Source organism: Callithrix jacchus, chromosome 7 (genome assembly GCF_049354715.1).
Source record: "Callithrix jacchus isolate 240 chromosome 7, calJac240_pri, whole genome shotgun sequence".
Lineage (NCBI taxonomy): Eukaryota > Metazoa > Chordata > Mammalia > Primates > Cebidae > Callithrix > Callithrix jacchus.
In genome coordinates, this window is record NC_133508.1 from 88,348,756 (window position 1) to 88,366,503 (window position 17,748).

The 17,748-nt window shown below is 36.3% G+C and overlaps 1 protein-coding gene across 37 annotated transcripts in view; it reads right to left on the reverse strand.

Moving 5' to 3' along the window:
• The window catches only part of EPS15 (epidermal growth factor receptor pathway substrate 15), a 185,398-nt gene that overhangs the window by 114,982 nt on the left and 52,668 nt on the right, over positions 1–17,748 (reverse strand). For all 37 annotated transcript variants that reach the window (XR_013520058.1, XR_013520057.1, XR_013520055.1 and 34 more), the window contains 4 exons: positions 16,683–16,778; positions 13,142–13,207; positions 11,600–11,725; positions 9,398–9,457 (listed from right to left, as the gene is read on the reverse strand). Coding sequence is in view for 31 of the 37 variants with exons in the window: in XM_078331704.1 (XP_078187830.1) it covers positions 9,398–9,457; positions 11,600–11,725; positions 13,142–13,207; positions 16,683–16,778 (348 nt within the window). In the remaining 6 variants the exon portion in view is untranslated. The remainder of the gene's footprint in view (positions 1–9,397; positions 9,458–11,599; positions 11,726–13,141; positions 13,208–16,682; positions 16,779–17,748) is intronic.

Genomic DNA, 17,748 nt, shown 5'->3' on the forward strand with positions numbered 1-17,748 from the left:
TTATAATTACATATTAAGTTCTGTGGGGCTTTCACATATATTTATATATTCATTTAATTTGTTTGTCTTATTTATTTATTAATTTATTGACAAGGGCTCACTAGCTCACTCACTCTGATGCCCAGGCTGGAGTACAGTGGCAAAATCACAGTTTGCTGAGGCCTTGACCTCCTAGGCTCAAGTGATTCTCTCACCTCAGCTTCCCAAGTAGCTGTGACTACATGCATGCATCACCATGCCTGGCTAATTTTTTTTAAGTTTTACAGAGATGGGGTCTCACTATGTTGCTCAGGTTGGTATCAAACTTCTGGGCTCAAGTGAGCCACCACATCCAGCCCCTCAAATCAGTAGTTATTGGGCACTCAATGCAACAATACCAATCACTAATTTCCAGGATTACTAACATCATTTTACAAATGAAGACACTAAGCCTGAGATACTAAGTAACTTGCTCACTATAATATTTTTTTGAACTCTTTTTTGACCTTATACAAAACTTAACAATATTTTTAAGAAGTGATACAGTGGGTTCAAACCAAGATCTTCTGGCTACAAAGCTCTTGTTTTTTCCAAATTTGATCAGCTTTATTAGCAGCACATATGTAATCTTACAATGCCATGCTTTCCTTTACGACCCATAAAACTAAACCTTAACCCACTGGTACCCAATTTTTAGCAGGCATCAGAATTACCTGGACAGCTTGATAAAGCACAGATTTCTGGACCCTGCACTCAGAATTATGTAACCAGTAAGGCTGGGGTTGGGCCTGAGAATCTGCATTTTTAACAAGTTCCCAAGTGATGCTGATGCTGTTTGTCCAGGAAGCACACTTAACCAAGAATTCTCCTCTCCCTTTCCACTAGGCAACCTGGAAGAATTCAATTTCAGTTTTAGAGACACACAAACTTTCTATTTCCAAAAGCCTGAAACTCTAGAAAGAAAGCACTCTGGCTAACACACACTTCTAACCAAGTTCACAATATATGTACTGTGAAATTATTAGAATGACACTGAGCTAAGAGAAGTGACTAGTGTACACATTAACAGTCAGCACTTCTCTTGCTGCAGATGTGAGTCATTTTCTGGCAAAGTGAACACTAGAAGCAAAAAAGCAATGTTAGCTATCTGCTGCCAATAGATAATATATCTTTATGAAAGTTAAAAATATATACTATTAATTTCATGTTACCCTGAAGATGGTTTCCCCGGCAAAACTAAAGCCAAAAATTATATTGCCAAATAAAAGAACAAAAGTGAACAGCATACTTTTAATACTACTGGATTGTGATTTTTGTCTTCCTATTATATTTTACTTATTCTAACTAAAAGTATGACACTGAAACAAATGCAGCATATTCACACACATACTGAAAAAATCTGGCAAGTAACTAGCTGTCAAACTGAAACATACTACCAAGTGCATTTACACAGAAATAGACATTTAAGGAAGAAGCATTTAGAATGTCTTTTTGATGATTTCAAAGTATCAAAAATTTTATTAATAAAAATAATAAAAGAATCAAATTCCTGAGACAGCAGGAAAAGGGGGGATTTAATTTTACTATTGTAATCAGTTACTAACAGCTGCCCATTTTCTCTGCTATTTTTTCATTCTCTATGCTTTTAGGTAGTATTTCTCAAATTTTAGTCACCACAAGAATCACCTGGAGGGCTTTTAATTCTTGGGCAAAGCCCAAGACTTTGGTGAAACCTGTCTCTACTAAAAATACAAAAATTAGCTGGGTGTGGTGACAGGTGTGTATAATCCCAGCTACTCCAGAGGCTGAGGCAGAACTGTCTGAACCTGGGTGGTGAAGTTTGCAGTGAGCCTCTGCACTCCACTTTTGGTGACAGAGTGAGACTTCGTTTCTAAAAAAAAGAAATATAAAAGTGAAAAGAAAGCTCATTTTTACAACCCAATAGAAGAAGAAGATATGTAAAAAGTTAATTTTAATACAATGCAATACATGCTAATACACAAGAACAGCTCCTCTATAAATCTTTAAGTGCCAAAAACTCTTCACATAATGAGACCCAAACAAATGTTACTGATAAAAGCTTAGACCACTTTCAGTCTAAGAATTTACCAGACAGAAAAATTTAAAGCTTAGTAAGAATGTAAAAACCAATAGATAGATATGCAGAAAGATGGCAGAGTAAAAAGGGCATGAGTCTACACTTCCAAAGAATAGAGTAGGAAAAGGGGAAAAGTAACTACAGTGGTGAAATCTAGCAAACACTATCTTAAATAAGTGATGAAGGTTAACATCAACAGTGATGTCACATAGGTATCATATGCCCCCAATACAATGTGATGAAAAAAGCATTATGCCTCCATGTTATTCTTTGCAAAAACTCATTTGTCCATCTAATCATGAGAATAGGATCAGACAAACGTAAATTGGGAGACATTCTACAGAATATTTGGCTAGTATTCCTCAAAAATGTCGAGGTCAGGCCGGGCGCGGTGGCTCACACTTGTAATCCCAGCACTTTGGGAGGCCGAGGCGGGTGGATCACGAGGTCAAGAGATCGAGACCATCCTGGTCAACACGGTGACACCCCGTCTCTACTAAAAATACAAAAAATTAGCTGGGCATGGTGGTGCGTGCCTGTAATCCCAGCTACTCAGGAGGCTGAGGCAGGAGAATTGCCTGAACCCAGGAGGCGGAGGTTGCGGTGAGCCAAGATCGCGCCATTGCACTCGAGCCTGGGTAACAAGAGCGAAACTCCATCTCAAAAAAAAAAAGTCGAGGTCATAAAACACAAGGCAAGACTGACAAACTCATATACCAGAGAGACTGAAAAAACATGACAACTAAAATGTGACATAAAACCTAGATGGGATCCTGTGACCAAAAGGAAAAACTGGTGAAACCCAAACAAAGTCTAAAGTTAATGCACCAAAATTTTTTTCTAGTTTGACATGTACGATGGTAATGCAGTATGTTAATAAGGGAAAACAGTGAGGGGCAATGGAAAACTGTACTCTGCAACTTTTCTATAAATCTAAAATCACTCCAAAATTTAAAGTTCATTAGAAAAAAAAGAGCATGACTCTAGAAGGCTCAGGTTACCCTGGGTTGCAAGCCAGTAACTGCTGTGCTTAGAGAAGTTAAAATAGAGGATCTTGTCAAACTCTAAATATTTATGAAAAAGCATGAGCATAGGCTCATTCACCAAATACTAGATTACTAGATTTAGAGGCCTTCTCTTTACATTTAAAAGCAGTAGTTTCAGCCCTAATAAAACAAAGAACTATTTCACAGAAGAGGACTATACACTTGTAGAACCTACCCCACAAAGAGAATAAACTTTAACATAATTATCAGTCACTTCCCTTGGTTCTCTGGCAATAGCACAATTTTAGATACATTTCTAGTTCTCAAATCATAACAGAAAAATTTGGCCCTTTGGTTGGGCACAGTGGCTCACACCTGTAATCCCAGCACTTTGGGAGGCCAAGGTGGGTGGATCACCCGAGGTCTGGAGTTCAAGGCCAGACTGGCCAACATGGTGAAACCCCATCTCTACAAAAAATACAAAAATTAGCCAGGCATAGTGGTGGGCGCCTGTAATCTCAGCTACTCAGGAGGCTGAGGCACAAGAACAGCTTGAAACTGGGAGGTGGAGGTTGCAGTGAGCCAAAATCACATCACCATACTCCAGCCTTGGTGACAGAGAGTCTCCAAATAAAAAAAAAAAAAAGAAAGAAAAAGAAAAATTTGCCCCTTTTACAAAATGTCCCCTTAATGCTCCATCAGAGACTTTCTATGAAGCCAAATGGGCCAGAAGTTAAACTCAAGGAAATATATTTCCAATATTCTTACAATCTAGTCAGATAATTCATCAAACAGAATACTGATACATAATCACGGATATTTTTAAAAATCCAGATTCAAGGGAGTAGATATAATTTTTAAAATCTACTTTGTGTATATACATACATATATACATTATACATTCCACATACAAAAAACTCTTTGAGGTCATTTTAGTTGTGGTCAGAATATGCATGGCCACCCCAAGGCCTAACTTTTACAAATTTACTTTAAAAAAAACAAAAACAAAAAACTCAAAGATATTCTAGAGTCTGGATTTTAAATTAAACTACTGGGTTTCTGAGAATATGAACTAGCATTTACATTTGAAAAGAAACAAGGGCCATTCATTAAAGGTTCACATGGCAACAGAAGTTATACAGGTTAGAATCTCTAACTTCATTTATCCTAATTAAAAAGATAAACCAACCAAAAATCCCATTTATGCTGTAAAAAAAAAAAAAAACTAGTTAAGAATTTTTAAAGTATGTCTAAACATAAAGACTCAAGTTCAGTCAAATTTTGGTTAATTACTGAAATAACTTACTCTTAAAAAAATCTATACTGGAATTCAACACACCAAGTTAGAATCTCTCTTTAACTTCATTTTTATTTCTTCTCATTTGAAAAAAAATAAAAGCTTTGTATTTCTTCCCATTCAAAAAAACAAAAGCAGACATGGGGTCTTTAAAACAAACAAACTAAAAACATTTAATCCAAGGGGAAATGGGCAAGAATTTTATTGAACAAAAAGACTCCTATGTTCAATTCAGTTTTTACTATTTAATAAAATAAGACCTAAACTTGTATTATATTTCAACATACCAAAATCCTGGCAGAGTGTAAACTGCCATAGGCCAAATGGACTGATCATATAAATAAGCAAATTATCTTTATATTTTATTATTTAGGAGGATAATTTTAAATGTTCAGATCTTAGCAATTCCACTACTGCAAAAGTATTTTGTAAATTTCTGAGGAAGAATGATACCAGCTCTTAAAATTCAGTTTTGTAAAATATTGATGCTTGCAAATAAATGAAAACAAATCAATGACTTGCAGTTGTAGATACACTGACTATCTTGCAGTTTGTGTTTTTTTTCTGAGATAAAGTCTTGCTCTTGTCCCCCAGGCTGGAGTATAATGGCATGATCTCGGCTCACTGCAAGCTCTGCCTCCTAGGTTCAAGAGCTTCTCCTGCCTCAGACTCCTGAGAACCTGCACTTACAGGTGCCTGCCACCACACCTGGCTAATTTTTGCATTTTAGTAGATACAGTTTCACCATGTTGGCCAGGCTGGTCTTGAACTCCTGACCTCAGGTGATCTGCCCACCTCGGTCTCCCAAAGTGCTGGGATTACAGGCGTGAGCTACCACTCTTGGCCAGTAATTATAACTTTAAAAAACAGTATAGATTATGTTGCTCTATTTATTAAAATAAAAGGGTAAAAAAGGGGTAAAAAGGTAAAATCAGACAAATTCTAACCAAAAGAATACTAGTTATTAATATTTAACAAAACTGGAATAAAAATGCCAAAATCAAAAGAACTAAATTAACTGAGCAAAAATCTAGATTTTGAGTCCCCAAAAAATGTTCTAAGATCTTCTGGAATTAGGACGTAAGGGGGAAAGAAAAGAAAAACAACCTGAAGCTCTCATTTTGCTAGAGTAAGGGTTGAAAATCTTGTTTTTAATATAGGAGAAATAAGTACAAGTACAGGAAAACGGGCACAGGATGAGAATCCCTTATCCAAAATGCTTGGAACCAGAATTGTTTTTGAATTTTTTGGATTTTGAAATATTCTTTTTTTTTTTTTCTTCAGATTTTGGAATATAATCCTATCTTGGGGATAGAACCCAAGTCTAAACATAAAATTCATTTACATTTCATATAAACTTTATACACATAACCTAAGATAATTGCAGACAAGCTTTTAAATAATTTTGGGCATGAAACAAAAGTTTTGACTGCAACTTATCACATGAGACCAGGAGTGGAATTTTCCACTTGTTGGTCATGTCAATACTCAAAGTTTCATATTTTGGGGCATTTCAAATTTTGGATTTTCAGATTAGAGATGCTCAACCTATATTAACTATTAATGAAACATGACATTATAATAAAATTTCCACATTAACTGGGAGATGGAGTAAAGGACTTGAATCACAACTTGATAATAAGCAACAATAAGAAACAGAGAAAATAATAATGTAAAATAAATAGGTAAGGAAGGGAAAATCAAATCAATATAAGTGCTATTATTATCCAATTAGATAAAGCATTAAAATATGGAAATGTGCCATTTTCAACAGACATACACAACAAGCACAAGAAATATCAGGTAATTCAAACAGAGGGAACAGGAGAAGCAGTATTTAAAACCACACAAGCCAGAGTTTAAAACTAGAAAAAAATTCTGAAGAATATGCATACAGGGAGAAAGCAAATGTGGCAAAATGGTTAACAACTAAATGTAGGAGAAGATAAAGGGGTGTCTACTATTTAAAACAAAATTCAAAGTAGTAATTTCTAACAAAAGTATTTATTATTCAAAAATTATTCTTTTAATAAAAGTTTTTCTTTAAAAAAAAAAGGTCACTTGCCTGGGAAAAGGCTCCAGGTATATAAGATAAACTGTGTTTATTCATTTACCTTACTTAGTATACATTACTGTTTATCAAATGATGACACTATTATTCTCCATCTTTGTCTTAGGGCAGGAGAGGTGGCTCATGCCTGTAATCTCAGCACTTTGGGAAGCCGAGGCAGGCGGATCACTTAATGTCAAGAATTTGAGACCACCCTGGCAAACATGGCGAAACGCTGTCTCTACTAAAAATACAAAAATTAGCCAGAGGTGGTGTCATGCCTGTAATCCCAGCTCCTCGGGAGGCTGAGTGGAAGAATTGCTTGAACCCAGGAGGCGGAGGTTGCAGTGAGCCAATATCCTGGTACTGCACTCCAGCCTGGGCAACAGAGTGAAAATCTGTCTTAAAAAAACAAAAATTTGTCTTTATAACACACAAAAAAATCCCTCATTACTTCTTACCACTGCAAATATTTTGCACCAATAATCTTACCACAAAAACCATTTATAAAAAGTTTACGTGTAGAGTTTGATGATGTTTCAAAGTATATTATCACCGAAGTCTCTTCTATATGGCCCCATTCCCAAAAGCATCCCACAAACAATGGCTCAACCCCTGAAATATGGCTGAGATAACTTGTATCACTACTGTGATAAAAAGATCATTTACCATTTCCCAACTGTTACCCAAATTAAAATTAAAAAGACTAGGGACCTGTGACCATCAATTCAAGCCACTCTAAGTTTCTGTTTCTGCATTTTTGAAACGTGATCATGTGTATTCTGCCTATTTCATTTGGCTCTTGTAGGAAATGAGGAAAATTTATGGAAGGGCCAAAAACAAAAGACAAATAAGGACAAAGAGAAACTGAATAATCAACATATTCGAGGCTGGGTGCGGTGGCTCATGCCTGTAATCCCAGCACTTTAATAGGCCAAGGCAGGTAGGTGAATCACCTGAGGTCAGGAGTTTAAGACCAACCTGGCCAACATGGTGAAACCCCAGATCTACTAAAAATACAAAAATTAGCCAGGCATGGTGGTGCATGTCTGTAATCCCAGCTACTCAGAAGGCCGAGGCGGGAGAATCACATGAACCTAGAAGGCAGAGGTTGCAGTGAGCCAAGATCATACCACTGCACCCCAGCCTGGGCAACAGACCAATACTCTATCTCAAAAATAAAAATAATAAAATAAAATTTGAATAATGGATTTATAAAACTCTAATATCCTTCAAACAGAAATACTGACATATCCGTTGGAATATATGTAAAAATGGGTCATAAACTTGCCAACAAATAACGCCTTAGCTAATTTTTTAAAATTAGACATTTTACAGACTACATTTTTCTGGTTATAATCCAATCAAGTTAAAAATATATATCAAAGTAACAAAAAACAACCAAACTTAGCCATTTTGAAATTAGGAAATATATTCCTAACCAGATGATAAAAGAAAACTAAAAATTATCTAAAAAGTTTTATAACGGAGAAAAACTTTGAACCAATATCTACAGAATCCCACTAAACATGTGTTCAAAGAAGATAATGATAACTGAAGAAACGTAATACTCATTTTGTCTGTAGAGACAGTCTCACTCTATCACCCAGGCTGGAGCGCAGTGACACAATCTCAGCTCACTGCAATCTGTGCCACCTGGGTTCAAGAAATTCTCCTGCCTCAGCCTCCTGTGTAGCTGAGATTAGAGGCACCTGCCACTGTCCCCGGCTAATTTTTTGTATTTTTAGTAGAGACAGGGTTTCACCATCTTGGCCAGGCTGGTCTTGAACTTCTAAACTCATGATCCACCTGCATTGGGCCCCCAAAGTGCTGGGATTACAGGTGTGAGCCAGCATGCCCAGCCTATCTTCAAGCAATTTAAAATAAAAAGAATAAGAAACTACAACAGGGAATTAAAAGTTAAAAATCATTAAATAAAAAGTAAAAACATAATAGAAAGGGTAAGTAAATTCAAAAGATGGTTCTTCAAACAGATAATAAACTAGACAAAATAAGATTAAGCAAAAAACAAGTTGGAGTATTCCCAAGATTTGGAATGAGTAAAGAGAACAACCACGAAAGAGAATACTGCAAATTCGTTGCAACAAGTTTGAAAGTAAAAGAAATGAACAATTCCTTACCCAAATAAAAAAATAGAGAAAATTTTAGAGTAAAAGAGGAAATAGAAATTTACCACTGATGAATTCACAGCAAAGTTTTATCAAACCTTTAAGGAAGAGGTGAATACAATCCAATTTGGAATTAACTATTCAATTACTAAGATGACACGTCTTCAGATATGACGTCAACACTTTTCTGCCTTCATAATTTGGGGGATACATTTGAAGCAAAATTATTCTATAATAGAAGCAGATACTAAGATACCTGAGATATCTGGTCAGGTTATGATACAAAAGATACTATCTTTATAACAATATAGTAATTATACAAAGTATATATTCCTATGTACCTTAAAGCCAAAGAAAATGAAGATAGCAAAACACATTTTCTGTTATCAATTTGTTTAGAAAATATTCATTGACTGCCTATAAATTTTAGATAAGAATGTTCAAGCAGCTGGGCATGGCGGTTCATGCCTGTAATCCCAGCACTTTGAGAGGCTAAGGCAGGTGGATCACTTGAGGTCAAGAGGTCAAGACCAGCCTGGCCAACACGGCAAAACCCCATCTCTTCAAAAAATACTAAGATTAGCCAGGTGTGGTGGCACACACTTGTAATCTCAGCTACTTGGGAGGCTAAGGCACAAGAATTGCCTGAACCTGGGAGGCAGAGATTGCAGTGAGCCAGGATAGAGCCACTGTACTCCAGCCTGGGTGACAGAGTAAGACCCTGTCTCAAAAAAAAAAAAAAGTTCATCCAATAATCTGATGGGGATATAGTTTTCCTCTAAGGATGAACTAAAAGAGGAAATTAGCACATGAGAAAATCATTAAGAGAGTAAATTTTAAGTGCATTAGATTACTTACAACTGCAAACTCATCTCTGTCAAGCATTCCATCATGGTCAATATCACTCAATTCCCAAACCTGAAAAAGAGAAGAATTTAAAAAAATTAATGTTCTTTCAGTTCATGTGGTACTTGAGGGCAGGAAAAGAAAGTATACTAGCGAAGCATATGGCTCATGCCCATATGGCCTCCCAGCACTTTGGGAGGCCAAGGCAGGAGGATCACTTGAGCCCAGGAGTTTGAGAACAGCCTGGGAAACGAGATCCCATCTCTATAAAAGATAAAAATTAAAAATTAGCTGGGCATTGTGGTGTCTACCTATAATCCAAGTTACTCAGGAGGCTGAGGTGAGAGAATCCCTTAAGCCCAGGAGATCAAGGCTGCAGTGAACTATGATATACCACTGCACTCCAGCCTGGGCAACAGAGGAATGTTAAAAGTGTAGATAAGAAAGTGTCTGGTTATAATTACCTTGAAAGGAGTTTGGACTTTATTCTAAATGCAATGGAAAACTACTAAAAGGTTAGGTTTAAGTAATAAAATAACAATGGTGTATTTATAGTTTAGAAATTTCACACAGATCACACGGGAGAAATAATTTGTCACAAACAATACTGAAAAATGGCATTTAAATCAGTATTTATTGAGCATCTAAAATCTATATGACATTGATCCAGTAGTAGTACTAGTACTGGTAGTATGGTGGTTGTCATTGTCATCACCATCATCATCATCATAACAGCTAGCATTCAAAGAGTATGTAGCAATCATGGTAATTAAGTAAGACTTAACATACATTATCACATTCGATCCCTACAATTCTATAAGCTGGAAATTATGCCCCTTTTAAAGATTAGAAAACTGAGACATGGTTTTCTAACGACTTGCCCAAGGTCACACAGCTAAGAAGTGGTACAGCCAGGATTTGACCCTATGTAATCTGCTGAAGCAGGGAATTAAAGGGCAAGAGGTTTAAAGAGGGTAGATAAGATTTGAAATATGAAGTAGGTTATGGAGAAATCACTATGGAAACAGCACAAGAGTGACTGGCAGGATGGAGACACCCAGCTGAAGCTGGTGATGATAAATTTACAATGACACCAATCTTACTACACCTGCTCAGTAGTCCACATGCACCACAGAGAAGGCAGATAATTTACTTCACACGTTTTCCATCAGAGAGAGTAACAACACGGCAAAGGGAGCTAAGGATAGACACAAAACTGTAGACCAAAAGATAGGGGAATAAAGTTTTACTTTCACAGAAGGAAAAGAATATGTCAATGAATAGTGGGGATAGTTGTGTAACAATGTAAATGTAGTTAATACCACTGAACTGTACACCTAAAATTGGTTAAGATGTTAAATTTCATGCTATCTATATTTATCACAGTAGAAAAGTTGAAAAAAAGAGGCAAAGTAAAGAAGCCAAATTTAAAGGTCTTAATAAAACTAGTCAAAGAATTAAAGTCTTGCAATTTTCTGGAAAAAAGCTCTATAAAGACAGGAAGTTTGAGAGTAGAATTTATGATTTCAGAGATAAAACTATTCCTTACAACAATACACCATGATACAGCCACAGAGTAAGTCGCAGACATAAAATACTGACGGTCTCTAGAAATCAACTCAAGCAAATAGGAGGTCAAGAGTGTACAGCACAAACTAAAAAGGACCTACGTAAGGGGCTTACATATGTAACTAATTTAAACCACTCGTATTTTACAGGGAATAATCAAATACAGAAATGAGTTGGCAATCATTTTTTTTTTTTTTTTTTGAGACGGAGTTTTGTTCTTGTTACCCAGGCTGGAATGCAATGGCGCAATCTCGGCTCACCGCAACCTCCACCTCCTGGGTTCAGGCAATTCTCCTGCCTCAGCCTCCTGAGTAGCTGGGATTACAGGCATGCGCCACCATGCCCAGCTAATTTTTTTATATTTTTAGCAGAGACGGGGTTTCACAATGTGGACCAGGATGGTCTTGATCTCTTGACCTCGTGATCCACCCGCCTCGGCCTCCCAAAGTGCTGGGATTACAGGCGTGAGCCACCGCGCCCGGCCGGCAATAATTTTATACATTAAGTCAGAAAACAAAAAATCCTGTAATGATACAACTTTAAAATAAGATTTGCATTTTTTAACAGAGCTATATATGCTCCTGGTATTACAGATATAAAATTAAAATACATAAAAATTACATTTACAAGTAAATAATAGCTTACTCTTCCGAGGATATCCACAGGTAACTTAGAGTTGAGCAACACTGGTTTCACTTTGTCACCAGACAGAAATCCATTCACTGGGCTTAAACTATCAAAAATTGCATCATATTTGACCTTATCTTCAGGCTACAACATAAACAAAAATCACAAGTTAAATAATAGAGAAAATAATTTAACTGCACCTATAAAAATCAAGTCCTTAAAGAATAGACTACATATGTTTTTAAACTATCATTTAAAAAATATTTTTCACTTTCATCAAAAAATTTGTTGTAAAGATATACAAGAAAAAAACAGATAGGAAATAATAATTTCAAAGTGACTTTACTCAAGAGTCTAGTGTTGCCCATTCTTTTTGTAGCTGGAACACCATCTTTATTTTCCGACTGTTGGGTTAGAATCAAAATACTGCAGAGGTAGAAAATACATCTAGTCCAACCCTCTCACTTAAATAGACCCACAGCAAAAATGTAACTTTTATAAGAACACATAGCTAATTAGTGACATTCTATGACTCTCTAAAGATGGTGTGAGGTACAGTTCAAACAAATAATTTTTTTTTTGAGAGGGAGTCTTGCACTGTCACCCAGGCGGGAGTGCAGCGGTGGGACCTCAGCTCATTGCAGCCTCCACCTCCCAGGTTCAAGTGATTCTTCTGCCTTAGCCTCCCAAGTAACTGAGATTATAGGTTCCTGCCACCACACCTGGCTAATTTTTGTGTATTTTTAATAGACATGGGGTTTCACTATGTTAATCAGGCTGGTCTTGAACTCCTGATCCACCTGCCTTGGCCTCCAAAGTGCTGGGATTACAGGCATGAGCCACAAATAAGTTTTTAAAAATAAAATAATTACTAGAAACATCAAGACTTCTCCATTTTTCCCAAAGCAGTATTTTTCTTGTAAATAACAAAATATCTCCTAAAATTTTTAAAGTTATTTGTATAACATTAAAAACTATTGTTCATTATTTGTCCAGTCAAGGCCATATTCCCAGACTTTTAAAAATTAGTGCATGGTCCACAGCATACAAAGACACACAAATAAAAATGGTTTTCAAAAAAACTGTACACATTTATAAAAGCTCATTTTATCTGCTATAGTCTAAGTGTTTTTAAATTATAAGTTCTAAAAATCTAGTAAGATATGATTTGCCTCTGAAAAGCTATAACACAAAATATCTATTTCTACAAAGATTTCATAAAGAATTGTTTTAGAGTCATATAGAAAATACATAGTTAACCTAAATTTTCAAGTAAGAAATAATACCAGTGGGGTAAACTGTCTTTTAATCAAATATTTGTTAATACATCATCATTTTTCTTTACATTATAACAGATGTAAGATTAGACCAATACCGTCACAAAACAACTGACAGAGCTGAAAGATCCCTCAGTAACACCAGTAACAGCATCTCCCCTGCCTTTCCTTAAACATATATATGAAAGTCTAATGCAGATAGCAATATATTTCAGAGGTAGAAAGAATATATGTGGATAGGAAGCAATGAAGGGGTGAGAGAATAGTTACAAAGTTTACTTACTTTTACAGCCCATGGGAGCTCAGCTGCAAAGGTTCCACTGATTAGCAAAGGACTACTGGTATCATGCTACAAAGGAAAGTAAAGCACAAGAAAAGTTGAAATCCTCACATCAAGAAGCAATGAAGAAAAAATGATTTTTGGATTTAAATATATTCATACAAAATGCTGGATCTCAATGCACAGAGGACACTATTTTACATTTACCAGACCTTCATCTAAGTACCAATGAAACAAAATGATTATAATATCATATTTTTACTGCACCTTTTCTGGTTTTTGTTAGTTTATTTGTTTTTTCTTGAGATGGAGTCCTGCTCTGTCACCTAGGCTGGAGTGCAGTGGCACAATTTTGGCTCACTGCAACCTCCATCTCCCAGGTTCAAGTGATTCTACTGCCTCAGCCTCCCGAGTAGCTGGGATTACAGGTGTGCACCACCATGCCCAGCTAATTTTTGTATTTTTAGTTGAGAGGGCGTTTCACCATGTTGGCCAGGCTGGTCTTGAACTTCTGACCTCAGGTGATCTGCCCACCTCGGCCTCCCAAAGTGCTGAGATTACAGGCGTGAGCCACCATGCCTGGCCCCTTTTCTGTTTAAATACACAAATATCATCATGTTACAATTGCTTACAGCATTCAGTACAGTGAAGTATTCAGTGTTGTTTAAGTTTGTAGGCTAGGAGCAGCAGGCTATATACAATGTAGCCCAGGTATGCTATAGGCTATACTATCTAGGTTTGTGTAAAATACACTCTGATGTTTGCACAATGATGCCTAATGATGCCCTTCTCAGAATGTATCCCTGTTGTTAAGCAATGCATGGCTATAATACAGGTAGGCAACAAATCCCTAAATTAACCGTCTGACTACATGCCTAAACATAAAAGTGCAGAAATTCTCTAAACTTAAGAAATTAAATTCTTAGTATGCAGACCAAAAATTTCTAAAATGTGGAGTTTAGAAACAAGCAACTAGTTACTGGGGAGGATTACTTGGGCCTAGGACTTCAAGGTTACAGTGAGCTATGATCACAGCACTGTACTTCAGCCTGGGCAACAGAATGAGACCATCTCTTAAAATAAAAAACAAAAACAAAAACAAAAAACAAGCAAGAGGAGCCATAAAATATCTGGGGGAAAAAGGAGTGAGGTGGGGAAAACTGCTCATATTAGAATTAAAAAACATGTCACCAAATATGAAAATTAAAACTGTTAACATCAGCATATGGTATGGATAAATAGATCAATAGGTAAGAGCAAAAAATATCCAGTAAGGAACCAAAATACATAGGAGAATTTAGCACACAATCAAGGTGGCATTTCAAAGGGAATGAAGAGACAGGAAGAGAAAAATTGATTATTTAATAAACTGTATTGGCTATACTTTCTGTAGGGCAGTCATCTTGAAAAAATATACATTTGAATCTAGGCCCGGGGTGGTGGCTCACGTCTGTATTCCCAGAACTTTGGGAGGCCAAGGTGGGCAGATCACCTAAGTCAGGAGTTCAAGACCAGCCTGACCAACATGTTGAAATGCCATCTCTTACTGGAAAAAAAAAAAAAATTTCCAGGCGTGGTGGCAGGTGCCTGTAATCCCAGCTACTCAGGATGCTAAGGCCTTGAACCCAGAAGTGTAGGTTGCAGTAAGCCAAGATTGCACCATTACACTCCAGCCTGCATGACAAAAGCAAAACTCTGTCTCAAAAAAAAAAAATTGAATCTATACTCAAATCTTAGATCAATACTAACTTAAATGCAAAAAAAAAATTTTTTTTAACCTGACAATTTATTTACACAAAAGACAATAATAAGCCAGGCTCAGTACTACATGCCCATTGTCCCAGCTATTTGGGAGGCTAAGGCAGAAGCATCATTTATGCCCAGGAATTCAAAGCTACCCTGGGCAACATAGCAAGATCCCATCTCTTCAAAAAAATAAGACAAATGACAAAATAGGAAAAAAAGACTTGCAACTCATATAGACAAAGAGTTAATTTCCTAATAATTAAAGAGGCCCTAGAATTCAATAAGTAAAAGAGCAACAATCCAACAAAAATGGGCAAAAGCTATAAACAGACATTCACATAAAGGCAATGTAAACATAAAAGCTTATAAGAAAGCTATTCTTATAAGCATAAGAAAAGCTATTCAACCTTACTCCATAAAACCAAAAGGATAAATAAAATTACATACTATCTGTCACCTATCAAACTTACAAAGATCTAAAAGTTTAAGTATGCTAAGCAAAAGTGTACAGAAACAGGCACTCAAACAATTGCTGGAGGGAGGGTGAACTAGTACAACCACTATGGAAAGCAAGTTGACAATATACATAGAAATTACAAAGGCAAATACTTTTGAACAGCATTTCTACTTTTGGGAATTGACACACAAATATATTCTAGCACATGCAAAATAACATATAAACAAGGTTATTATTCACTGCAGCATTTTTTATAATAAAAGATTCACAATAAAAAGCCTATCAATAGAAAGTTAATTATAAACACAGGCAAAGAAATACTACACAGCTATAAAAAACAAAGCAGAAGCTTTTATGTAATGATATGTAAATACCTCTAAAACTTAATAAGGTACTTATAAAAGGTATAGCATTATGTGTGTATAGCAGGGGTCTCCAATCCGCAGGCCCCAGACTGGTAACGGTCCACGGCCTATTAGGAACTGAACTTGTACAGCAGGAGGTGAGCAGCTGGCAAGTGAGCATTACGGCCCGAGCTCCAACTCCTGTCAGATCAGCAGCAGCATTAGATTCTCATAGGAGCACGAACTCTATTGTGAACTGCACTTGTGAGAATCTAGGTTGCATGCTACTTATAAGAATCTAATGCCTAACAATGAGGTGGAACAATTTCATTCTGAAACTGTCCATCCCTCCCAGGTCCATGGAAAAACGGTCTTCCATGAAACCAGTCCCTGGTGCCAAAAAGGGTGGGGACCATTAATATGCAGTATGCTACAATTAATGTAAAATAAGAAAAAGAAAATACATACTTATATTTCTTTCTTTTTTTTTTTTTTTTTTTAAAGACAGGGTCTTGAACCATCAACCAAGCTAGAGAACAGCAGTGTGATCACGGCTTACTGTAGCCTTCAACTCCCAGGCTCAAATGATTCTCCCATCTCAGCCTCCCAAGTAGCTAGGACCAGATATGCACACCAACACACTCAGCTAAATTTTAGAATTTTTTGTAGAGATGGGGTCTTGCTTTGTTTCCCAGGCTAGTCTTGAACTCCTGGGCTCAAGTGATCCTCCCACTTCTGCCTCCCAAAGTGTTGGGATTATATAAGCCACCTCGTTCAGCCTATATTTCTTTACATACACATATAATAACTTCGGAAGGATACACAAGAAACTAACTAAAAACAGCAGTAGCCAGTAAGGAAAAAAAAAAAAAAAGCCAGGTAGCTGAGTGAAAGCATCAAAGGTAGAATTCCTTTTAATATATTGCTTTTAATTTTCAAATAACATGGTGTCACTTTTTAAAAATTAAACAGAATTTAAATCTAAAAGTATTCTTACAAATCTCGGTGGTGGAACAGCTAGGTTCAAACTACTTAGTGAAACTTCCAATCCATTCTGGGCACATGCCACAAGACGCAAAGCAACAAAGAATTCCTAAGAAAGAAAAATATGAATGTTAAGAGCATTCTCCTTCTACCTCCTTACCTATCTGCACACATAGTTACAATCTAAAAATATAAAACAATTCATAATTACTACAGAGTTTTTAAGTAGCAACAAGTAGCATATTTGATTCAAAAATATCTGCTTTAAAATGCAGAAAAACCCTATGTACAAAGATGTTCCTAATATTTATAAATCACTAATAATAATATAAATGGGAAAATACATACAGATAATGAAAATCATACAGAATATTCATGTTTAAAATAATACTTAGGGCTGGGCACAGTGGCTCACACCTGTAATCCCAGGACTTTGGGAGGCCGAGGCAGGTGGATCACTTGAGGTCAGGAGTTCGAGACCAGCCTGGCCAACATGGAGAAACCCCGTCTCTCCTAAAAACACAAAAATTAGCCAGTTGTGGTGTCATGGACCTGTAATCCCAGCTACTTGGGAGGCTGAGGCAGGAGAAGCACTTGAACCTGGAAGGCGGAGGTTGCAGTGAGCTGAGACAGCACCACTGCACTCTAGCCTGAGTGACAGAGAGAGGCTCTATCTCAAAAAACAAACTAAAAAAAAAAAAAAAGAAATCAAAGAATATTTAATGATATTAAGAGATGTATTTTATGATTTAAATGAGAAAAAAAGCCCAGAAGAAAATAATACCTAAAATGTCATGAAAAGTCATCTCTAGATTGTGACATTATAAATTTTGAAACTGCAACAGTAATTCAAATGACTCAATCACTGCTATTCCAGAAAAACTACAGAAAATAACTTTGTAACATCTAAAAAGATTATGTAACTGCTTAACTTCAAAATACATATAAACCTCTCCCAAAAGTCCTTGGATTTTTAGCATTTAAAGTCTTAGTCCAAAACCTAATAAATAAATGCAAAGAAGCTGAAACAACTGGTTTTCAGCTGTTTTGAGTTAGTGTCTGAGAATAGACAGGATAAC